This window comes from Terrapene carolina, unplaced genomic scaffold (assembly GCF_002925995.2).
Source record: "Terrapene carolina triunguis isolate 2854851 unplaced genomic scaffold, T_m_triunguis-2.0 Scaffold789, whole genome shotgun sequence".
In the NCBI taxonomy this organism is placed as follows: domain Eukaryota; kingdom Metazoa; phylum Chordata; order Testudines; family Emydidae; genus Terrapene; species Terrapene triunguis.
In genome coordinates, this window is record NW_020665140.1 from 6,300,683 (window position 1) to 6,325,868 (window position 25,186).

Sequence of the window (25,186 nt, forward strand, 5' to 3'; positions counted from 1 at the left end):
AAGGGAGTGTGGGGCCAGACCTATACAGGAATCACCTGACTTATCACTGAAATGCAGCTGCCTCTGGAGCAAAACATTGGGTTTGTGCAGCACACAGCAGCAACACAGAACAGTTTAGGACAGGAAGTGAAGAATACTGTATCTAATGTTTGTCCTAGATTTACATATCAGTATAAAGCAAATATCTCACCACACAGCAACGGACTTGACCTGGCTTACTAATGTAATAGGAAATTGGATCAGAAACATAATTATGCTGCACATAATGGACTTAAACACTCTTAGCTCAGCCTTCACTTCCTATTGTGACCGCTGCTCAAAACGCACTTTACGAAGAGAGAAAAGCAAGGAAACACAACAGTACACCGGCAGTTGTACAACAAAGAAAAACACTGTCAGCTGTAAATATGAAAGCCTATCATCATTTATTTCAACACAACATTTGGCAAAAGGGCCAGTAAAACACCCTAAGAGTTTAACTTATGGTAGCAGTGACATTTATTTTTAAAAAATCGTGCTTTTGAAAATGAAATCTATTTGCTTAGGACACCACACATCTTCTTTAAAAAACTACTTACATTAAAATAATAAGTTTATAGCTTGTTGGGAATGCAAGGCCCTTGCATTAATGCTTTAAAAATACAGCTTTTAGCGAAGCCTGGAAATGACTGACAGAATATAAAATATTTTCCATGTTAGGTCCTGATCCTGAAAACTCTTACTTGGGGGAGTCAAAGGCAGTGCTTGTGAGAGTATGGACTGCTCAGTCAAGTACAAATTTGCACTACCCCTTAGGTAGTGGGTAAGGCTAGAGAACTCATCACTAATATTTCTGATCAGTGGAAATTTCATCCTCCTTTCCCCTTGGCATGACTACTACTCCTCTACCTCGATATAACGCCGTCCTCGGGAGCCAAAAAATCTTACCGCGTTATAGGTGAAACTGCGTTATATCGAACTTGCTTTGATCCGCCGGGGTGCGCAGCCCCGCCCCCCCGGAGCACTGCTTTACCGCGTTATATCCAAATTCGTGTTATATTGGGTCGTGTTGTATCGGAGTAGAGGTGTATTAAGAATGCATTGACAGTGTGTTGGTTCTATAAAGATACAAAGTATGGAGAATCTCTGCTTCTTGAGGTCACCATGTGAACACAATTCAGGCTTCTGCAACTGGCAAAGATAGTGACTTATATTGCTGAGTAATCAGGCCCATGTCAAATAAGAGCACTGTAGAGTGACAGAGTCATCACTGTCTTTACCAACCCCTCCCCTCAGCATCCAATTAACCTCTTGTTCGCTGAATGTGGAGACCGCTCGGTATGCTGGAGACTTTCCAAGTGGCCACAGGAGTCAGTTGCCCATTTCCCATTAGAATTAATTGGGAGTTGGGTGTCTAGCTCCCTTATGCTCCTTTGAAAACCCCAGCCAGAAACATCTGTGAAACAGCAAGATTCTTTTAAATGCTGGGAATGTAGGAAGCATGAGAGTTAAAACCAGGAGGGTGATTTTGCCTAACACTGCAGTTCATTAGGTAGCACTCAAGTTAAAAGTACCTATTATATACATTGTCAACCTATTATATATACCATTATATAATTAATTACAACGTTTTCTTTAGATACATATTAAGGCTGGGATTTGCAGTGGAACCTAAGAGACTCATTCACCCAAATCCAAATGAAATTCTAGGAGAATTGGGCATTTAAATCCATTAGGTACCTTTGAAATTCCTATGTAGTATATATACACCTGTTATATCACAAAATCAATCTCTCTCTCTCTCTCTCTCTCTCTCTCTATATATATATATATACACACACACATACACACACACACATTTTATATCCATTGTAAGAGATTATGCAGGGAAAAAGTCATTTAACCAATAACAATAATACATTTTTGTTTAGTCAATGTTGCATTTGGTTAGTTAGTTCAGTGTCTTTTTACAAACCTGTTCTACAATGTTAGGTACTTTGACTGCAGGCCTGAGAATCACCTCCTTTGTTAAAGTGCAGTCCCAATGGATGAATGAATCTGAATGTTTTTAAGGTGCAATACAAATAAAAGACAGGATTTGGTGGCTTCTCCTCCCACAAGAGCTAACAATAGAAGACTATTGCAAGTAAGACATGAACAATGTTTTTTAAATTGCTCTTGGCCACAATTTATGATAGGCTAAATTTTTCATAAAACTCTAAGGCATTCAGGAACTTTTCCCGAAGGATCTCTTCATTGCTGTATCTCGGGAGCACCAAGATGTGATAGCAGGTATTGGCAATAGGATGGAAAAGGTCTGGGTTTTCTTTTTGAAAGTCTGCAATAGTGAATTGAAAATGTCTCATCCCTTCGGCAGGGATTCGATCCGTTCCTGTCAGAAAAGCTGAGGGGAGGAAAAAAAAGTCAACAAGATACAGACAGAAAACACACAAAGATAATATTATTGGGGAGTGGAAGGGGGCAGAGAATCACAAAGTAAATATACAAGTAATTGTATAAGCTATTTGTTTTTTGTTTTACACTTAGTGTACTTGCGTATTTTGAATCCTTTTACTTGCCGACTTATAATGAGCATGATCCCTTCTTTTCTTTTTTAATCAAAAAGATTTTTTAAGTTAGAAAGGCTAGGCTAGGCTTTCTGTGCTTAAAAACTACGAACATGATCCAGCAACATTCTGGATAAAGCAGGGCCTACTTGTGTCAGTAAGGACCATTCACATAATTAAGGACTCCTCTTAGGCCCCGACCAAGCCATCTCTTTTATGCCACCTCCTTCTGAGCTGTGCCACAATTTCACCTCAAAATTTATAAAATTAAATACAAAAAGACACAAGGGAATTGCTATCTATGGTTATCCTGCACTAAGGTACTATGGTGATAGATGTCTTCAAATACCTTGTAGAGAGAGATTAATTAGTAAATCTAGCAGAATTTCTGTCCTGTGGGGAATTTCTGATATTTTGACATTTGTTGTCATCCCAAATCAGGGGGAAAAAAGTCCAAATTTCAATTTTTTTCATGGACTGGAAAGTTCATAAACATTTCAATTAGGAAATGTCTACACATTTTGTTCAACATTTTCAATCAAAATTCAATGTTTCAGCACTCTCAAATTTGAAACATTTCATTTTGGTTTGGTGAACCAAATTAAAAGGTTCCATTTTGACTTGGTTCAACATTAATTTGGGGCCTTTCTGAGCTGTCACAGTGCCTCATGGGAGTTGTAGTGCTAGTGCGTAATGCCCCCATTCTCCTCTATGGACCGGGCTCCCTGGCTGGACTGCATCTCCCATGATGCATCACAGTCTCCCCGCTGGTTGAACCATTATGGTGCATCATGGGAGTCCAGCCAGGGAGCACTTGCCCAAAAAAGAAAATGGGGGCATGGGGCAACTGAACGACATATTCCATAATGCTCTAGGGCTGCTCAGGTGAGCAGAGATTAATGCTGAACTGACCTGAAACTAAACCTTTTGATTCATTTTAAAACATCAAAATGTTCAATTGGGGTCTACCTGACCCAAAACATTTTGTTTAGATTTTCCTGGAAAATCAGAGAGTGTCAGCAAAATTTAAAGTTTTGCCTGTAGAAATGGCATTTTCTGTTGGGAAAAAATATTTTAACCGAAATCTGCAGCCCAGCTCTACTCTGAAATCAGCCGATCCAATCAAAGAGGGAGCTGGGGGAAAAAGGCAGAAGTCTTGACACCTAGTCCTCTGCTCTAACCACTAGCACATACTTCTAAAATATTTCCAGCAGAACCACCTGATGTTTTGCTGTGGCTGTAGCTCATTATTCTACTAGTATCCAGTGTCACATTCTTTCATTGACATTCTATTGAAGTCAATGGGGTTACACTGATGAAGAATTAAGTAGATATTCTTCCATTTATACTCATTCAAATACTCTCATGAGGTAATGGCTGTGAAGCTAATCAAATACCTCCTGCCTCCGCTGCATGCTGATTCATGACCCATCACCTCCACTGGCTCTCTATTAGCCTTAGGTGGAATAATATTTAGTGCATTATTTAAAGTGCCTGTTTTATTACCAAGAAAATTCTTCTTCTTTTCTTCTGGGAGTTCATGAAACACAGCCCAAAAATTCTGGATGGTTTGATCAGACTTTTCATAATCTTCGTACTTTGTATTCTGTCAAAGAGAATAAAAATAGACCTGCCCAGTTAATCTACAAATGTAAGACTGGAAGACACCTTGCTAAGTATTATCTAGAACATCCCTGACAGCTATTTGTCTAACCTGTTGTTAAAATCCTTCAATAATGAACATTATACAACCTGCCTAACTATCCTGATAGGAAGTTTTTCCTAATGTCTAACTTAATTTTCCCCTGCTGCAGTTTAAGCCCATTACTTCTTGTCCTGTCCTCGATGGTTAAGAAAAACAATTTATTACCCTCCTCTTTGTAACAACCTTTTACATACTTGAAGACTTATGTCCCCCATCAGTCTTCTCATCTCCAGACTAAACAAACCCAATTTTTTCAGTCTTTCCTCAGAGGTCATTTTGTTGCTCTCCTCTGGACTTTCTCCAATTTGTCCACATCTTTCCTGAAGTGTGGTGCCCACTGCCCAGAACTGGACAAAGTACTCCAATTGAGGTCTTCTCAGTGCTGAGTAGGGTGGAAGAACTACTTCTCATGGCGTGCTTACAACGCTCCTACTAATACATCCCAGAATGATGATCACTTTTTTGCAACAGTGGTACACTGTTGACTCATTGAGTTTCATTTATTTCAAACCATTTCTCCAAAAGATCATGTTGCATTCTAATCCTGTCTTCCAAAGTGCTTGCAACTCCTCCCTGGTTGGCATCATGCACAAACTTTATAAGTGTTCTCTCTATGCCCCCACAACATGCTACAAAAACTCCAGGGCCGGGGGGGAGGGGAGGACTCGGGGCTCTGGGCTGTGGGGCTCAGGCATAGGTGTAGTTTGACTTCTATTTTGGGTGGGCGGGGGCCAGTAGGGGTTGAGACAGCTCTGCATGGTGGGGTCCAGGGAGGGAGCGCCACCTCTACCCCCTGACTCACCTCAGCAGTGCCACCTGCCTGTCTGGGTTCTGTGTGTGGGGGTGGTGCAACCAAAAATTATAACTCAAAAGTGGGGGGCTCAGGTCAAAAAGTCTGAAAATAGCTCAGAGTGCAGGGAGGGAGTAGCTAGGGCCTATGTGTGGGCAGGGGGTAGCACAGGGTGCAGGGAGGGGTAGCTAGGGGTTGTGTGCAGGCAGGGGGTAGCTCAGGATACAGGCGGGGGTGGCTAGGGGCTGTGTGTGGACAGGGGGTAGCTCAGGGTGCAGGCAGGGGATAGGTTGGGGGCTGTGTGCGGACGGGGGGTAGCTCGGGGCTGTGTGAGGACATGGGATCTTATCTACCAATTCTCTGAGTTTGCTAACGTCTGCCTTCTTGAAGTCCACTGTCTAATATTCTGCTGTTTCCCTCCCACCACTACTTAGAATTATGAACTCTATCCTCTCATGATCACTTTCACCCAAGCTGCCTTCCACCTTTAAATTTTCAACCAGTTCCTCCCTGTTTGCCAGGCTCAAATCTAGAACAGTCTCTCCCCTAGTCATTTTCTCCACCTTCTGTAATAAAAAGTTACCTAATACATTCCAAGAATGTTAGATAATCAGTGCCCTGCTGTGTGGTTGTTCTTTGATAGCTCTTTATTTATCTAAAGCAATACATTTACTTACCAAATATGTAAAATAGTCCTGTTGCTATATTAGAGCCTTCTAGTTTCCTATAGGTGGAATCTGCTTGTTTGGTTTTTAAGGAATGTATGACAAAACCTGAAGTTCTTACTTAATTTCTACTCTTCTTTACTCAGGCAACCTTCCATTGACTTGTGTCTGAGTGAGATTCTGATCTCGGTTGCTCAGCTGTAAATCTAGAGTAACTCCAGTGGGTCTAGTTCCTGATTGCCCCAGGTTGTACTACATGGGGTGCCAGGCAAAGTGCCTCCAAATCACAATGAAAGTGTTTACACCTACTTAGCATGGGTATAAATGACTACATAAGGTGCAGGGCAACAGAGAACTAGATGAATTTAGGCGATTGGGCTTACTTACACTGGTAGAACTGAGGGAAAACTTGGTCCTGAATGACTCAGACTTTGGCTCATAAGAAAGATAAAAGGCTCTAATCCTTTATTCTGGGGACACAAGGCTACTCCAAGATTAGATCCCTGTAATCCCAGCTATTTAAATACTTATTTTAAGATAGAATGGAAAAAACGGTACCAAATGTTTGTCTTACATTTTAATATTGCCATGATGGACTTATTTGCTAGGATGGATTCCATTTTGGGGCATCTCTTTACACAGCACTTCCACCCACCCACATACAGGCCCTAGCTGCCAAATTCAGATTTTTAACACCCCTCCACTAACACACAAGTTCAGGGCATTCTAATCGAGGGTCTGCCTCAACCAGCTATAGAGAGGGGAGTGTAGTACATTTCAGATCCAGATCTGGGTATGGATTTCTAACATGCCCACTTCGCAGCTTGAAGGTGGTGGGAGGGAAGGACTCAGGTCAGATATGAGGTATTACTTTAGGCCCATCTCTAATTCTTCTCTTTAAAAAAAAAAAAAAAAATCCTAAGAAGTGGTACCAGGAAAACCGAAGGGGCCTCTTTCATATGGGGCAAATTTCCAACAAGAGCATAAGGGGTGCAGCTCTGAAAATTGTTATTAGTATTTGTATGACAGTAATGCCTAGAGACCCCTGCCATGACTGGGGCCCCACTGCGCTAGATGCTCTACATACGCATAGTCAGTAGAGGCACCACTCTTCTACTGTCTTACTTTGAGTGCCCAAAGCATGCTCGGTGCTGTATGCTGCAGCATGGACCTCCAGATCATGTTTCTTTGGCTACCGAGCACTAAAAATGAGACAATAGCACAACTCAAAAGAATTTAAAGGAATATCATCAACCTGTTTAGCCCCAAAATGACTAGTAGCCACTAGGAACACTACATTGGGGCACTGGTGTGAACCTAAGCGAAAAGCCCCTCATCTCTTACCAGGCCCCTGAACCATCTATTCTCTCATTCATGAGGTTTGTACTCAACAAAAGAACAAAGACAGGGAACCTATATTCAGCAAGTAAAGCAGGCGCATGCTCTGCTGGACTGCATTACCTCTTCCAGCAGCTTCCAGTCATATTTTGTATGTCCACGGAAAACAGTCAGGAACTCGATAGGAAGGAAGAGCTTCCACTTCTTAGCTGGACAGCCTCTTAAAAACCCATTCCTGAAATCCTCAAATGGCTTCTTTACCGATTCATTGAACACATAATTCACGTATGCATTGACGTATTCTTTCCTGCAAAAATAATCAACCGAATGCTACTGATTTCTTGCTTTTAGTGAAACAGAGTCAGAGGCAACTTTAAAGGGGAAACCTGCAATAGTTCGTTCCTGAATGTGGCCTTAATCCAACACATGCAAGACACTTTGTGCACACGTATAGCCATCCCACTGAGTTCAGTAAGATTACTTGTGTACATAAACAAACAGGAATGGCCACTACAAATGACTGTCAATTCAGTCACCCCCATGAATGCATTTTCTGTGCTGTTTTTATACATTTTAAGGTCATTCTTATTAATTATTTATATTATAGTAGTAGCCAAGGGCCCCAGAGTAAGACATGGTGGGTATTCTTTATTTTGTGCTGTATGCACATTTATGAACACAGATCCCTGGTCCATATTCTGCTGTTTTACAGTGGTATAAATCCAGAGCAACTCCCACTGAAGTCAACAGAATTATTCTGGATTTACACAGGTTTAACTCAGTTTGAGTCTTCTTTTTATTTGTGATAGGAATAATTCACTGGAATGGTAGTTCTCTACCACCTACCCATTTTAAATATTATATATAGGGCTTAAATAGGGCTTTCAGATTCAGAGATTTTAAGCCCAGTCGGGACCATTTCTGATCTTCTACATAACACAGACCAAAGACTATCATCTCCCAGTTACCCCTGTGTTGAGGTTATCCCTGATACACTGTAAGGTTAATGGACTTTTACTTCCAACTATCTTTCTGTCCTATGTAACAAACACTTCGCTCATGAGAAAAATCTTACAGTTTAAAACCAATATATATATAAATCTATACCTCTTCCAAGACAGAAACTAAAACACGAGATGCTTAAAGAAAAGTGTGTGTGTATGAGAGAGAGAGAGAGAGAGAGAGAGAGAGAGAACTACCTGTTATGCTTTGTGATTGGAATGTCTGCACCATTTTCTTTAAGTTCAATGGAAACTATAGATCTTCCTTGTTCCTTCATTATCTACAACAGTCAAAGGCAAAGTAAAGAACTGAATGCTGGCTTACACATACCATTCTTATTCTTTACACAGAGCCTGATACTGCAAACACTTATGAGGGCGAGGACTTAACTTATATGATCAGTTGTGTTGATTTCAATGGGACCACTCATGAATCAAGTTACTCTGTGTATAAGTGTTTGCAGAGCTGGGCCCCGTAAGTAGGATGATAATGGCTTACTGTGAAATCTATCATCATGTTCTCAAGGATGTCATCATAGTCTTCATCCAGGATTTCTTGAAGATTCCTGTCAGACAAGAAGCAATATGGAAATAGACTCTAAATAATTTTGTTAGTGCAAGTTAGCAAAATATTTTCTAATTCCGTACATATACACATATTTTATGTCTTACACCTTATCTAGCACCGTTCATTCCGAATGACCCACAAATTGGTCTACAACTGGTCTATAAACTTCAGGCCTGATCCAGCAATGAGCTTCATGTGGCCTGAACAGAGCCCCCCCCACCCCCCCACCCCGACTTTAAAGGAATTCCATGCAGATGTATGGGTCAGCTTGCACCCAGGTCATTGTAGGGCTGGGGCCTTGGACCCCCATCCTACAGTTACATATGCGAATAACCTTACACACGTGAATAGTCCCACTGACGGTTATTCACATGTGTAAGTGGGTGCAGAATCAAGGCCTGAGGCTGCTATGTTTACTGAGTAAAGAGAATTCCATCATGGACCAGGGGGATGGTAGAGAAGAACTATTTTGTAGTGCAGAGCAGCGCCACACAGCAATTTAAGACAGGAAGTGAAGATTTTTTTAGTAATTTGGTTCACTGATGTAATTCATGCTTTGCTTGTTTTTTTTAATTTTTGTGTGAAGCACCTAGTTGCCATGGTGATAAGTGCTGTGCAAGTCAGTGAAATAAGAAGTGAAACAGCAGGGGGAGGAGGTTGGGTAGGCAGAATGCAAGTAGCCGAGTTGGAACTTGTCCAAGACACTGGAGTTAATAGACATGCTATTAAAAAACAAACAAAATAAAATGCCGTGCAATCTTTGTGATCCCGGTCTCTTGTTTCTCAGCCAGAACGGGCACCACAGTATCCCCATCTATGATGATAGGGCATCAGTTCAAAATTGAATCGAGGGGAAGAACGCTATCTACTGAATCACCATCACCATTTCCTGCTGTACATAGCTGAAAACTCTTATTCAAAACCTAACGCAACCAAAGCTGAGTTTCTCAGATCTGACATGATCACAGCATAGAGAAATACTTCTGTTATACTAAACATTTAAGTTGGTTAAAATGCAATCACAACAGAAATTTATAACCCACCAATCAGGGGACTATTAAAGGAGATGCATCTTTGTTTCAGCCAGGTCTAAATTATAGGCAACAACATTCTTAGGGCTTGTCTACACTGGCAAGTTTTGTCGCCAAAAACTGCCTTTTGGCAACAAAACAGCAAGAGTGTACACACTACAATGGGACTTTTGTCGCAAAAAACGTTGGCGACAAAAAGCTTCCACCCCTACGAGAGACTTTTGTCTTTTCCCCTCCCTTTATTGTCGACAAAGAGCCAGTGTAGACACTGCCGCTTGTTCCGTCAACAGAACTGGCTTCTGCCAGTATCCCACAATGCCTGCCCTGATTGCTCTGCTCAGTGTTTTGATCTCTGCTGCCCTGCAGGCATGCACCCCTCCCCTTTCAAAGCTCCGGGAAGTATCTGTGTGCTGCTCCATTTGGGGAACCAACAAAGAGCAAATCATTGGAATGCTCCTGTTCTGCCCTGCACTGCACTACGAACACAGCGGCAGGCAGACTGTAGCGGGAGGGGGACAGACTGCTGGGCTGCTTTGCCATTCCTCAGCACGGAGAGCTCACAGAGCTGCTCATGATGCTGCTCTCGGCAGCTGAGGGGCTGTGGGAGAACCCGGAGAGAATCCCAAGATGCCCAGCGATCAGCTCGTCCTTCCCACAACACTGGGGGATACATACCCACGGTGCATTGCTCACCCTGTCGATGATGGTGTCCCCAATGTGGGCATGATCTGTCGACAGAGGGAGCAATCCACTTGCAGGGCAGACGTACCCTGAGTGTCTCATCTCTGGAGCATGTCCATGTCCTAGAATTATCATATCAAAAGCAGTATGGTATTATAGGTTCATCGAAGGCATGTACTTGAATAACTGCATTTTGCTCTGTTTTTAGTGGTTTCTATGCACACCACAAAGTAGGAGACTTCACCCCTTCCCCCCCAACTTTTATTTCATGGCACAAAGCTTGGGAAATTGTTTTATCATACCTCCCTTCTGTAGGAGACAGCTCTTTTAAGTCTTCTAGAGTGGGTGGAATATCCAGCAACTTTTTGTACAGAGCTAGAGGGAAATGAAAGGGAGCGATCTTCCTGTTATACAGTGCCATTCCAAACAGAGTGCCAATCAGGGAAAAGGTGTCTTCGCTTCCTGGTACCTAGTTTGTGTGTTTAAAAAACAAAACAAACCCCTTATTACTGACTTTTTATTATAGTGGGGAGGGAGTGTGTCTAGAGGCTAGAGGCAGGGGACTGGGCATCTGGATCCGTGAATTGTATTCATCATTCTGCTGCTGAGTTCCTGGGCGAGTCACTTACACTCTCTTATAGCTATGTCTAACCTGCAGTTGGGAGGTGTGATTGCAGCAAATGTACATACACCTGAGCTAACTTTGATCTCGCTAGACCAAAGCAAGCTTGAGTATCAATCGCAGTGAAGCTGCAGCAGCACAGATGACACCCACTCAAGTATATGCCCAGGGTCCTGGGCAGACAGGGCTAGTCCGTGCCACTGTCGCTTCACTGTGATTATTACTTGAGCTAGCTTCAAAAGTAGCTCATGTTTGTCTACATGTCCTACAATCACACCTCCTGGTTGCAGAGAACATGCCCTAAGCGTAAATAAAGAAGTAACTGCATACATACAGAACCCTATGCCTGTTATTTAAAGGAGCAAGCATTTCTGAGGCCCAAAATATGAACTGGAAACTCCTTTAACTGAGAATCTGGTTGTTGGTGGGACTCCAGGATTTCTCCTAATGGAGGCTGAGCTTGCTCAGTGGAACCCAAGCACTGCCCACAGGGAGACCTGCAGCATTTCTAAGTCTGTTTCTCACAGAAGACATGACCCAAAGCGTGAGCCAGTTCATAAAAACGTGAAGGGGGTGGGGTGACAGTCATATGGGGAAATACCAGCTAAGAGACTTTTTTTTTTTTTTTTAAGTGAGGTTAAAAAATAGTATCATCTTAATAACTCACCTGGGAAGGGAACCAAATCAGCGTGGAGTCCTCAAAACGTCTGAATATCTGTGCTTCTGGACAACACAGTTCCCTTGTAATGATAGTGAAGAACTCCTGGGACAACCCTCCATCATCAATACCTTGTTCTCCAACGAACTGCACCTGAATAGCCCCAAAAGACCCCAACAAAATCACTGCTCGTGTCCATACTGAAATGATCATTTGCACAACTCCTCCCAGCACTAGGCAGTTACTTGGGCCCTGAAATCTGCACTGAGCTGGATGCAGGTGCAAGGGACTGTCAATGCATATGAAATTGCAGGATTGGGGACTCGTTTGCAGAAGTGGCAATTACAAATTGAATACCCATAACTGCTGTGGCTGTTCAGCGTGAAACGCTCAGTGTGTTTACCCTTGAATGATCATCATCTGTTATAATGGACAGGAGATGGAGATAGAAGAAGGAAAAGGTATAAGTGATACCACAGTGTTGTCAACTGTCATAAATTTATTGTGAGACTCACAATAATTTGGGGGGCCTGACTCGTGATTTTTTTGAATGCTTGAAGTTGGCAGTACTGGTACCATAATCTGACAAATTAGATCCTTATCCTTAAATCCAAGGCTCTAATTCTTCCCCTGCCCAGTTTTCACAGGTTACTTTGCTTCATCAATATTTGCTTTTAGTGCTGTTGAAAGATGCCAGACAGACAGCTCGACACCCACTTTAATGACGATAAGCCACATCTGAATGTTAGTATGCACGAGGGGTAAAATCCTGACCCCAGAAAAATTAGTGACAACACTCCCATTGACTTCAATGGGGACAGGATTTCACCTGTAGGATCTATATCACTGTTGGTCTGCAACCTGTGCAGTTATTTACATCAGGGCCAAGTGGGTGGAAAAGGCTATCATTCTGACTTGGTAGTGTTCAACACTCACTTAGCTTTGGAAAGAGTTGTCTCCTGCTTATTCACACAGCAGGCACTGTGCATAAAGCCACAGTGCAAATTTGCCCCTTTCAAGAACAATACATTCACTTACAGAAAACACTGCTGGTAGTTTTATAACATTGGAAAGCATAGAAGCTTGAGTTTAAACCTTATTTTATAAACAGCATAGCACCATCTAGTGGAAAGCAGTTGGTACTACCTAATTTTAATTCCATGAATTAAATATTAGCCATATCTGCATTAAAAAACCCTGATATTTGTTATATATAACACACACATGTACACACAATGTCATTAAAATAAAATTATGTGTATTTACTGTTCTGCATCATTTGTATATCGGGTTCTCAGAAAACTTTATACTCCCCAAATGTGGATTGCTGTATAAAACTGTAATTCTTTCTTGCCATTTTAGCGACAATAATAAATTACATGATCTTTTGGGTCATGGTTTCTGATAATCTCAGAACCCCTGGATAGAAATAATTACCCGGCTAGGAGTTGCCTGAACATCTAAGCCTGACTGTTGTGTAAATAAATGTAATACTTTGTTAATTTAAAGTGAGCGTTAGACATTCTCATGAAAAAAATTATAGCATGTATAGCAGTCACATAGGCCCTGACTTTTAAAGTGTAAAAGAATCCAAGGAAATGTCCCCATGAACATCTGTAATAAATTCAGTCTCCCACTCCCATTATTCTGTGCTCTCTCATGCCTGATACAGTCTCTCTCTCTCTCTCTCTCTCATCTTCTCTTGTGGTGTGCTTTTTTGAAGTGTTCTTTCATTCTATTCCCCAATGCATTTTTCTACTTCTCCAATATACTTCTCTACTCCTCCAATCTCTCCCATGCGTTCCCTTCCCCTCTTTGCTCCTCCACTTCACCTCCCAGTTGTGTTTTGCTGCTCCATCCCTGTTGTATCATAGCAGCAGTAAATAGCATTTACAAAATCCAGTGGTTCTGTCCACACTTGAAAGCACATGTGGCTTCCATGTGCTTCAGTTACCTTTTATACTATTACTGAAATATTTTGTAGAGTGCCCTCTTCTGGCAGGGCAGCTCTGTGACATCAAACATCAAAGCAAGTGCTGCACTGTCTGGGGCATTTGCTGACACAGTTTGGGGAGTTTAGATTTTTTCTGTATGTCAGCAGGTATTCAGGTCAAAATACGGGCTATGGGGAAGCTCACTTGCCAAAATGTAATATTTTTGTCTTATTATTTTTATGACATTAGGCACTAAGTATTTCGTATTTTTGTTTGTTTTTCTTTCGTTTTTTAATTGAGTTTAAAACGCCCTAGATTCTCTTTTTCCAGTTTCCCACTGGAACCATTTTTTCCTGAGCAAGTTATAAACCTCTGAAAACAAAGGTTTAGAACAGTCAAGCTGGAATATGTTGAACAAGTGAGATTTCAAAAGAAATTCCAATGTCCCACTGAAATCAACTCAACAAATTCTTTCCTCATCACAGTGAGCTTAAAAATAAAAATGGACTAAAAATTAACTCCTAACAAGGGAGTATCCCTAACCCCTCCACACAGTACAATTTGTCAGGGAGCGTAACTTTTCCTATAGGTGCACAAATAGCTTGTAGACCTGGTTGAACTGCTAAGGGAAATGCTTAGAATGAGATTAAGTATCAGGGGGTAGCCGTCTTAGTCTGTATCCACAAAAACAATGAGGAGTCTGGTGGCACCTTAAAGACTAACAGATTTATATTCCTCATTGTTTTAGAATGAGATTAAATTACTACATCTGTTGATCCATTAATCTATTATGGTACTGATGGGGTACCTCCACCATAGTATCTGAGAGTCTCCAAGTATTTAGAAAATAGAAACCACAGTTTCTGCCTTCCGAGCCATAGGAGAAATAGCTTAATTAGCTGACAGTGTGGCGAACCAAGTGAAAGTGATAACTGACTATATGCAGCGTGGGCTGAAAGGGAAGATGAGTTGCTACAAGGAAAGAGCAGTTGCTATAAATAACCCAGTTCAGGGGCAATGCAGCATTGGCTGATTACTAGGAACTAAAGTGCAAGCACCCAGGCTGCACAGGGACTCTCTGGAGCCAGCACAGGAAGGAGCTAGTTGCAGAGAGGAGGAGGAGGCTGGCCCTGTGAGTCAGCACACAGCACACAGCAGCAGGCCCGGCAGTGGCTGAGCAGGACCATGCGAGGACGGTATGTGAGCAGGACCCTCGCCTCAGTGCTGCTGTTCAGGCAGCCCCAGCCTGTGGGAGCAGGCGCTGCAGCTAACAGACCCTTCCCGGGTGCAGCCCCGAGACACTCCTCGGACGGGCAGGAGCAGCCCAAGGCGTGGGACCCGGCTCTGCTCGAGTTCCTGGTCTGCCCGCTATCCAAGAAACCACTGAGGTGAGGCCAGCCTCCTTCCCTTTCTCTCGGATTGAGAGATTTTAGGGGACCCTTGTGGTCATCTAGCCTGACCTGCTGCATGATGCAAGCCAGGGAACCTTGCCCAGTAATCCCTGCCTGTAGGGAATAGACTCTCCTCCCCTTTCCCACAAACCCACCGCCCTCTGAACTTCCAGTGTCCAGCTAATCTCTCCCCCCCCCTTCTTTAGAGAGAAGATTTTAACCAACAGTGACAATTTTGTCTGAGGCTGATTTCAAAGCACGAGTGAAATTTCACTGTCCTGTTGAAAAACACAACAATAGCCTTTAATCACAAAAGGAGCTGGTTTTTAAATCAGCCCTAAAGTTAATCTGAATGAGAGCCTACACCATCCGATGAGTAAATCTGGGCAGGTCACTCACTTCCAATTTTCTGCAGCTATGCATTAACTGAACTGTATATCTACACGGGGGAGGGAAGCGAGTTACAATGGAAGGGGTGTGTGTGCGCGTCACACCCATTCACGCTCTCCCTCCATTTTTACCTATTTCCCTCCATGGGCATGTATTTATATCTACTAGAATTAACTGAAATACAGCAAAAGGCAGGAACTGAATGTAACCTGTAGGGTTCATGACAAGCACATGTGCTCCGTGGAAGCTACAGTTTGCCATAATTTATATTTACACCTTCTCTTATTGGCAGAGAGAAAGGAGGGTCAGGACAAAACCGGGAGGAAAGATCAAACCAGTATCTTAGATGCCTATATACAAATGCGAGAAGTATGGGTAATAAGCAGGAAGAACTGGAAGTGCTAATAAATAAATACAACTATGACATTGTTGGCATCACTGAAACTTGGTGGGATAATACACATGATTGGAATGTTGGTGTGGATGGATACAGCTTGCTCAGGAAGGATAGACAGGGGAAAAAGGGAGGAGGTGTTGCCTTATATATTAAAAATGTACACACTTGGACTGAGGTAGAGATGGACATAGGAGACGGAAGTGTTGAGAGTCTCTGGGTTAGGCTAAAAGGGGTAAAAAACAAGGGTGATGTCATGCTAGGAGTCTACTACAGGCCACCTAACCAGGTGGAAGAGGTGGATGAGGCTTTTTTTAAACAACTAACAAAATCATCCAAAGCCCAAGATTTGGTGGTGGTGGGGGACTTCAACTATCCGGATATATGTTGGGAAAATAACACAGCGGGGCACAGACTATCCAACAAATTCTTGGACTGCATTGCAGACAACTTTTTATTTCAGAAGGTTGAAAAAGCTACTAGGGGTGAAGCTGTTCTAGACTTGATTTTAACAAATAGGGAGGAACTCGTTGAGAATTTGAAAGTAGAAGGCAGCTTGGGTGAAAGTGATCATGAAATCATAGAGTTTGCAATTCTAAGGAAGGGTAGAAGGGAGAACAGCAAAATAGAGACAATGGATTTCAGGAAGGCGGATTTTGGTAAGCTCAGAGAGCTGATAGGTAAGGTCCCATGGGAATCAAGACTGAGGGGAAAAACAACTGAGGAGAGCTGGCAGTTTTTCAAAGGGACACTATTAAGGGCCCAAAAGCAAGCTATTCCGCTGGTTAGGAAAGACAGAAAATGTGGCAAAAGACCACCTTGGCTTAACCACGAGATCTTGCATGATCTAAAAAATAAAAAGGAGTCATATAAAAAATGGAAACTAGGACAGATTACAAAGGATGAATATAGGCAAACAACACAGGAATGCAGGGGCAAGATTAGAAAGGCAAAGGCACAAAATGAGCTCAAACTAGCTACGGGAATAAAGGGGAACAAGAAGACTTTTTATCAATACATTAGAAGCAAGAGGAAGACCAAAGACAGGGTAGGCCCGCTGCTTAGTGAAGAGGGAGAAACAGTAACAGGAAACTTGGAAATGGCAGAGATGCTTAATGACTTCTTTGTTTCGGTCTTCACCGAGAAGTCTGAAGGAATGCCTATCCTAGTGAATGCTAATGGGAAGGGGGTAGGTTTAGCAGATAAAATAAAAAAAGAACAAGTTAAAAATCACTTAGAAAAGTTAGATGCCTGCAAGTCACCAGGGCCTGATGAAATGCATCCTAGAATACTCAAGGAGCTAATAGAGGAGGTATCTGAGCCTCTAGCTATTATCTTTGGAAAATCATGGGAGACGGGAGAGATTCCAGAAGACTGGAAAAGGGCAAATATAGTGCCCATCTATAAAAAGGGAAATAAAAACAACCCAGGAAACTACAGACCAGTTAGTTTAACTTCTGTGCCAGGGAAGATAATGGAGCAAGTAATTAAGGAAATCATCTGCAAACACTTGGAAGGTGGTAAGGTGATAGGGAACAGCCAGCATGGATTTGTAAAGAACAAATCATGTCAAACCAATCTGATAGCTTTCTTTGATAGGATAACGAGTCTTGTGGATAAGGGAGAAGCTGTGGATGTGGTATACCTAGACTTTAGTAAGGCATTTGATACGGTCTCGCATGATATTCTTATCGAGAAACTAGGCAAATACAATTTAGATGGGGCTACTATAAGGTGGGTGCATAACTGGCTGGATAACCGTACTCAGAGAGTTGTTATTAATGGTTCCCAATCCTGCTGGAAAGGCATAACGAGTGGGGTTCCGCAGGGGTCTGTTTTGGGACCGGCTCTGTTCAATATCTTCATTAACGACTTAGATATTGGTATAGAAAGTACGATTATTAAGTTTGCGGATGATACCAAACTGGGAGGGATTGCAACTGCTTTGGAGGACAGGGTCATAATTCAAAATGATCTGGACAAATTGGAGAAATGGTCTGAGTTAAACAGGATGAAGTTTAACAAAGACAAATGCAAAGTGCTCCACTTAGGAAGAAAAAATCAGTTTCACACATACAGAATGGGAAGAGACTGTCTAGGAAGGAGTACGGCAGAAAGGGATCTAGGGGTTATAGTGGACCACAAGCTAAATATGAGTCAACAGTGTGATGCTGTTGCAAAAAAAGCAAACGTGATTCTGGGATGTATTAACAGGTGTGTTGTGAGCAAGACACGAGAAGTCATTCTTCCGCTCTACTCTGCTCTGGTTAGGCCTCAGCTGGAGTATTGTGTCCAGTTCTGGGCACCGCATTTCAAGAAAGATGTGGAGAAATTGGAAAGGGTCCAGAGAAGAGCAACAAGAATGATTAAAGGTCTTGAGAACATGACCTATGAAGCAAGGCTGAAAGAATTGGGTTTGTTTAGTTTGGAAAAGAGAAGACTGAGAGGGGACATGATAGCAGTTTTCAGGTATCTAAAAGGGTGTCATAAGGAGGAGGGAGAAAACTTGTTCACCTTAGCCTCTGAGGATAGAACAAGAAGCAATGGGCTTAAACTGCAGCAAGGGAGGTCTAGGTTGGACATTAGGAAAAAGTTCCTAACTGTCAGGGTGGTTAAACACTGGAATAAATTGCCTAGGGAGGTTGTGGAATCTCCATCTCTGGAGATATTTAAGAGTAGGTTAGATAAATGTCTATCAGGGATGGTCTAGACAGTATTTGGTCCTGCCATGCGGGCAGGGGACTGGACTCGATGACCTCTCGAGGTCCCTTCCAGTCCTAGAATCTATGAATCTATGAATCTATGAATCCTTTGCAGACACAAACACAATCATAAAGTACCCCATGAATAGCCTTGAGGACATCATTGTGAAGTACAGCTGAGTTGAATGGCATTTTCTACACAAAATCTTAGTTCCCAGCTGCACTGCTGTAGGGTGCCCAAGCACTTAAGGAGAATTTTCATTTTCATCATTTAAATGTTCTAAATTTTGTAATGAGGAGTCACACCCTGCCTCCATTCTAAATAGTATCTTTACTTGAAGGCATGACTTCCTGCTTTGAGAATGTGTCCTGGTTACTTTTTGTTATGATAATTCTACTAGTTCCATAGTTTCCAACTACATACTTCTGTTGAGATTTCAGTTGTCTTTCACCCCCCCTCCAAAAAAAACAACCCAACCCAAAATCTTAAAAACCAAAACAAAAACCCAGGTCTTTGTATTTACTGTTCAATTCTTTAAATTTTTTGATCAGGTATGAAGCATCCACCAATGAACTAATTAACAAAGAGCTGGGCATCGCATATCCAATCATTGATGGCATTCCTAATATGATCCCTCAGGCCGCAAGGATGATTGACAGAAAGGCCCAGGATGAAGAACCGAAGCAAACCTAGATAGCGGTTATCATTAAAAACAAAACCTGAAGACTAACCTATGCCTACAGTAACTGGGGAAGAAAAATGTTCCTGTCACTGCCTACGCTAACTGTACTTGTTCCACTGTTGTCCTTAGCGGGTCTGTTTTATTCAGCCAGTGTGGATGAAAAGTTCCCAGAGGGCTGCACCAGCACAACCAGCTTGTGTTTCTATAGTCTGCTTCTTCCCCTTACCATACCAGTTTACGTGTTCTTTCATCTTTGGACCTGGATGGGTATTAAACTTTTTAGACACAACTAATAAGGCAAAAGCACAAAAGTAGACTTGCCAACCTTGTGGCCTACCCACACCCTAATATTATATTCTGTGCAGTTGCAATGGTCTCCTAGCATTAGTGATGATCTTTATTAATCTCCCAATGACACCTGAAAAATGTAACGTTCTGCACAAGCCTTGATGCACAATGGCCTCATTAGTGCTAAGAGAGATAATTAAATAACATTTTCTCTTGTTCCTCCTCCATGTTAGTGTGTCCCATCAAAACCGATGGGTGTGTTGTAAGGCTATGCTACTAGCCTGTCAAAGGTGTTGTGTCTCTTTGCTAAGAATAAATGTTGTGCACTGATGGAGATGAATTATTTTAAATAGGCTAGGGTGAGTTTCACTATGCCTCTTTCAATAAGCAGCACTGTCATGCGGTAGTTGCCTTGCTGGTTTGAACTGATGGCTGCAGTGGAATGCATTTGTCTTACTGGGCTATGGAAATAGAGTATAATACACCTCTACCCCGATATAATGTGACCCGCTATAACACAAATTCGGATATAACACGGTAAAGCAGTGCTCCGGGGGGGACGGGGCTGCGCACTCCGGTGGATCAAAGCAAGTTCGATATAACGCGGTTTCACCTATAACACGGTAAGATTTTTTTTTTTGCTCCCAAGGACAGCGTTATATCGAGGTAGAGGTGTACATCAAACTTGTATCCACATGTGCTTTGCAGACTCTATATTAGGAGCTCTTTGGTCACTACTGAAATGCAGCCACATTGGAGGTGGCATCCATTTATGCACCTGTAAAGCTATAGGTCTAATTTTAGATGGGGAAGTGAAAAGTAATGTCTCTAATTAAATTATAGGGGGAATGAAGATGGCATTTGTCATTGCTGAAATAGGCATTATGATGATTGCCAGGATAGCAAAGCTGGCACACCTATTCATGGGATAGTAGCCTGGGGGCTCCTCGAACCTGTGCCAGCTGGCAAAGGTCCCTACCAGCTGGGGATAGCAGTGTGGCATGCAGCAACCATACCCTCTCCCCAGCCCCTTGCCAGATCTATGCTGTCTGGGGAAATGCAGTACAAAGGGAGCAGAGCAGGGCTCAGAATCTGGCCTATTAAAATGTCCATTGTTTGTTGTTAGATCTCACTACAGGATGATAGGGTCATATAGGTTTCTATTTTCCAAACTCATATTAGCACTACCCAATGGAGTACTCTTTCACTGCTAGGCCACCTCCTTATGACTGTTGAGTAGTCTGCTGTATGTGAAAGTGGTGGCCAGGCAAACTGATGTCTGTACAACACAAGTCGTGGCCAGGCAAACTGATGTCTGTACAACACAAGTCCTGGCCAGGCAAACTGATGTCTGTACAACACAAGTCATCTCCATGACCAGCACTAGGGGCCAAGAACTGACTTGGCCACAGAGACTAACTGCTGCTGTCCCTATTGGAGATGGCCTCCCGCACACCATGGATGAGATGCCCCAGCGGCACAGCATGGGAGATGACTGTATAGCTGCTGCCTTTGCTGTACCATCATGTAGTTACAAAGGAGGCTTCAGTTTCCATTTCTGTTGGTCTTGCACCAACTATCATGAAAAAACAATTAGATGGATGAGTGAATAAGGTCCTGACCTTGCAGGAAATCTGGGTAGTGGACTTTAATGGAGCTCTGCATGGGCCCGGGCCCAGGATCAGGATCTGCACAGATCTCACTACAGGATCATAGAGTCATATAGGCTTCTATGTTCCAAACTTATATCAGCACTATGGACTGGAGTGTTCTGGTTATCATATCCACGCCACGAGAGACAGCAAATGCAACAACTCGTTACCCAATTTTTTTTCTTTTGGTGGTGGTGGTCCTTCTTCCCTGCCAGCAGTTCCCACCCTGCGTCTACCGCAGCAGTGTGAACACGCAGGTTCACTCTGCCGTTTATTCCACGCCTTACAGCATCGAATGCCCTGCTTACAGCTTTGCTTCGTTAAGCAACACATCAAAAATACTGTCTGCCCTCCCAGATTATAACTAGTTGCTTTTCCCTAGAGCATCTTATTACTCTTTTCTGATTTCTCAGTAACTAAATCTTTAAGAATATTTACCTGTAGTTTGGTTTGTTTATATATAAATTCATGTATGTAAACTACCATCCAATTAAATACAGACTCTGTGAAAATGGGATAAATATGCTACCTGATTCCTCTCTTCCTCTTTACCTCATAGTGTTGGGCAGTGTCATGGCTTGCTGTCATCATGTGCTATATTTGGGGGGAGGGATAGCTCAGTGGTTTGAGCGTTGGCCTGCTAAACCCAGGGTTGTGAGTTCAATCCTTGAGGGGGCCATTTGGGGATTGATCCTGCTTTGAGCAGGGGGTTGGATTAGATGATCTTCTGAGGTCCCTTCCAACCCTAATATTCTATGATTCTATCTAAAGGAGGCCAGCTCTTGTTTCCCAGAGTTAGACTTGAGGGGCAGGGAGGTAGCAAAGAATGAATCTGGTAGACTTGTATTCTTTGATTTATTGCTGTATTTGTTCTATCAACTTGTACAAGTGACTCCATCTTACTTAGGGTCATAGTAGTTAGTTATAGACAAGACCCGCAGATCACGGAGTCCATCCCAATGCAAGGAATAGCTTCCCCCCACCCCATTAGAAGACCTAACCAATGTTAACCAGTCCCCATAGGGCTGTCCCTAGGGGGCTGCGGAGCCTGGGACATAGGCGCTGAGTTTCCAATCTGCCAGGGGGGGGGGCTCTGCCCAGGCCCCTGCCCCCACTCTGCCCCTGCCCCCAAGGCTCCACCCCTGCCCCTTCTGCCCTGCCTCTTCCCGCCCTGCCCCAACTCTTCCTCACCCAGTTCTGCCCACTCCCCTCCCCCCCAGCACCTCCTGACGCCGCGAAACATCTAATCCATGGTAGGTGCTGAGAGGGAGCGGGGCCCGCCCGTGGGCAGGAAGTGCTGGGGTGAGGGGGAGGTTTTGGTAGAGGGGCTCCTCCTCACCCCTGCCCGGCTGCCGCTCACCTCCCCATTCGCCTCACCTCCCCGCTGCCTCCTGCGGTCACCCCGGCGGTCACCCCGATTCACCGTACCCAAGGGATGTCTCTGAGTCCCCATATATGTGACCAGCCAGAATCACAGGCTCAGAGATGCACTTTGCAGGAACGTATATAAATCTCACTACCCAGATAGGTATCCAAGACACAGATGTTACTCTTCAATTTTAACATGGAGATAGATATTTGTTACTGAGCTGTAAATGGAAGCACATTTCCAACCTAAGCTAAAAAGTTACGTAGGGAGAGTTTTCTGCTCCTTCATCCTTACCCTCTTGCATTTTACATCAAGGTGGCAATGGTATGCATAAGGACAATTTGTACATGTATGGTCTAGCTCATGCAGAGGAGTCACTTTTGCTACCACCATTCTCTGTCTCAACATCTGAGCTGTCTCTCTCTGTCCAGTTGGGAGCTCCTGTTTAAGTTAAGATGACTGGCATTGGTTGGCTAAGGGCTGTCTCCATGGTGGGGTAATGCATTATACGTGGCTGTGCTTTCTAAAGCGCACAAATGTGTTGAGTGTTAATTGGTCCCTGTAGACCCTGCTTTTGCACACTAACGGTTCTCTTGTAGTGCACTTTAACACTGGAGTTTCAAACATAACTATGTTGAAGTGCACCACCAGGGTGTACCCAGACCAATTAATACACAACACATTCCTGTGCTTTATAAAATACTCCACCCCCGTAGCGTGCATTACCCCACTGTGTAGATAAGTCCTAAGACTTGGTTCTCGCCCATTCACTGGGTATTTGTATCAGCCACTTGCTTTAATCAAACAAAGCTTAATTGCCAGGTATGCCAAGAACGAGAAGTTAATTCTAGCCCACATGGAACTTGCTTTTAAGTAATTTCCATGATACTTTTCCTCCTTCATTTTTAACTGGATTTTAAAATGCCTGTTGAATGCTGGAAAGATCTCTTTGTTGGTTATTAGCTATATTAAAGGCAAAGTACTCTAGAGCAATATACTCAGAGCTAACAAAATAATCAAGCTTGATTTCTTACTTGCAAGAATTTCTCAAATGTTTTAGGTGCTGCGCTCCTTAAATTCTGCCACACGTCATCCACAAGATGTGCTCTTCTGACCTCTAAACGCCACGGACCTCGTGGCACCAGGAAAGAGTTTGTCTACAAAACAAAATAGACAATGTGTTACAAGCTTTACAGTCTTTCGTTTTTTAAATTATTAAAAAAACCTCATTGACTTTGGCAATACTTACGTTATATATCCCGAACAGAATTTGGCGGTCAATTTCATAAACCACAATCTTATCTTGCATGTCAAAGATGCAAGGGTATGCAGTCAGTTTCAACAAAGCCCTCTGAAATGACAAGAAAGTTTAATTTTCAATGAGGAAAATGTATTTAAAATATCACTGCGATAAAGACAAGCTGGATTGTCAGTTGTTCCTCTGTCATGTTATGTACATAAGGCCGTATTTTTAAAAGGAACGTCCAAAAGTGAAATTCCCCATTTGTCTGTTAAAATAGCCACTTACAGGTTCTGTTCCCTACTGTGAGTACCTCAGCTCTAAAGCCTGATATTCTGCACCTTGTTCACAATGCACCATACCCCATTACACAAGAAGTCCCATTGAAATCAGAATCAGGCCTTCGCATTTTGTATGCACAAATGCATGGTTTTCACTTGCAAACTCGGTACACTTCTGAAAGCTGCTTTTGAAATTTGGCCCTAGGCATTATCATTACAGCAATGAGCATGGCAGTAGAAATTCCCAGATAGCTTATACAGATTCAGCATATTTTCTTCAAAATCCATTGAATTTTTGCAGAGGTTTTCAGCTCCCACCAATTCTGTTTGTCACTACTCTTAAATTTCAATGCTAACTATCATTAAAGGCATAATGATGAACATTCCGAAGCACTATATTAACCAACGAAAGGGGACAGTGGGTGTAGGTTATAAACACAACAAGGGTTGACAGATATTTGTGGATTTCACCTAAATTGCAAAATCTGAAAATAACACCCCAGTCTTTGAGACTGAACCATTTTATGAATAAGTTTGCAGCAAATGTGCGAGAAATGCTGCTGGTATGGAGACATCTGAATGGTTTGAGAACTGTGCCACTCACTATAGCAACTATGCCTGCTCAGATATTTATTTGGTAAGTTACTGCAGGAGGTTTCAATCTGGTGTATTTCCAAAACTATTTTGGACAGGTTGAGCCTGCTTCTGTCATTTGCTGCGTGTGGGCCAATTCTTTTATCATCATGGAAACCCCTTGAAGTCAACAAGGCTCAGCCCTGTTGCAACAATTTAGAAGATCGGGGCTTTAGGAGCTAGAAAAGATAACTGTCCAAGAGAATGAACGGATGAAAAAAATCACATCCCTCTGTTGGTTATATCGCCCCAGCTGCAGAGCAAGAAAGATAACAGCGTATAAATTTACACTAGGAAGGTCTAGAAAGAAAAATGTAGTACTTGTATATATTTCTAATGAACTATTATACTCTGCAGAACATCACAATGTTTTTCTACCACTGTGGATGAGCTCTTATTAAACTGCTGTAACACAGATATAAAAACCGGAAATATTAAGTGAGTGTTGAATACTCACCATATGAACCCATTTTACACCTTTTTTTGTTTTAAACAGAGGTTTACAATTAAGTTTTATTTGTAAAAGCTGGTGCAAGAAGAACACCCAATATTTCCCTTCTCCTGATGCCCTAGAGCAGAGGTCGGCAACGTTCGGCACGCGGCTCGCCAGGGTAAGCACCCTGG

The 25,186-nt window shown here is 42.7% G+C and overlaps 3 protein-coding genes across 3 annotated transcripts in view; 2 read left to right on the top strand and 1 right to left on the bottom strand.

The window, feature by feature from the left end:
* Nucleotides 1–2,168: 2,168 nt before the first annotated feature.
* The window catches only part of LOC112109424 (probable E3 ubiquitin-protein ligase HERC6), a 90,345-nt gene continuing 67,327 nt past the window's right edge, over nt 2,169–25,186 (bottom strand). Inside the window, exons 34-42 of the mRNA XM_029913675.1 lie at nt 23,658–23,759; nt 23,443–23,565; nt 11,615–11,758; nt 10,628–10,794; nt 8,545–8,611; nt 8,244–8,326; nt 7,168–7,351; nt 4,053–4,152; nt 2,169–2,383 (exon numbers count right to left, since the gene is read on the bottom strand). Coding sequence (XP_029769535.1) covers nt 2,169–2,383; nt 4,053–4,152; nt 7,168–7,351; nt 8,244–8,326; nt 8,545–8,611; nt 10,628–10,794; nt 11,615–11,758; nt 23,443–23,565; nt 23,658–23,759 — 1,185 coding nt within the window. The remainder of the gene's footprint in view (nt 2,384–4,052; nt 4,153–7,167; nt 7,352–8,243; nt 8,327–8,544; nt 8,612–10,627; nt 10,795–11,614; nt 11,759–23,442; nt 23,566–23,657; nt 23,760–25,186) is intronic.
* Nucleotides 14,661–19,129, top strand: PYURF (PIGY upstream reading frame). The gene is made up of 2 exons (XM_024203933.3): nt 14,661–14,927; nt 18,969–19,129. Exons 1-2 carry the CDS (start codon nt 14,725–14,727, stop codon nt 19,108–19,110), a joined length of 345 nt encoding a protein of 114 aa, XP_024059701.1. The 5' UTR covers nt 14,661–14,724; the 3' UTR covers nt 19,111–19,129.
* PIGY (phosphatidylinositol glycan anchor biosynthesis class Y) lies at nt 19,159–19,717 on the top strand. The gene has a single exon (XM_024203934.3). It carries the CDS (start codon nt 19,177–19,179, stop codon nt 19,390–19,392), a length of 216 nt encoding a protein of 71 aa, XP_024059702.1. The 5' UTR covers nt 19,159–19,176; the 3' UTR covers nt 19,393–19,717.

Coding starts and splice junctions, on each gene's coding strand:
- PYURF (XM_024203933.3), top strand. CDS start 14,725: ATGCGAGGACGGTATGTGAGCAGGACCCTCGCCTCAGTGCTGCTGTTC. Junction 14,928..18,968: donor CTATCCAAGAAACCACTGAG/GTGAGGCCAGCC, acceptor TTTTTTGATCAG/GTATGAAGCATCCACCAATG.
- PIGY (XM_024203934.3), top strand. CDS start 19,177: ATGTTCCTGTCACTGCCTACGCTAACTGTACTTGTTCCACTGTTGTCC.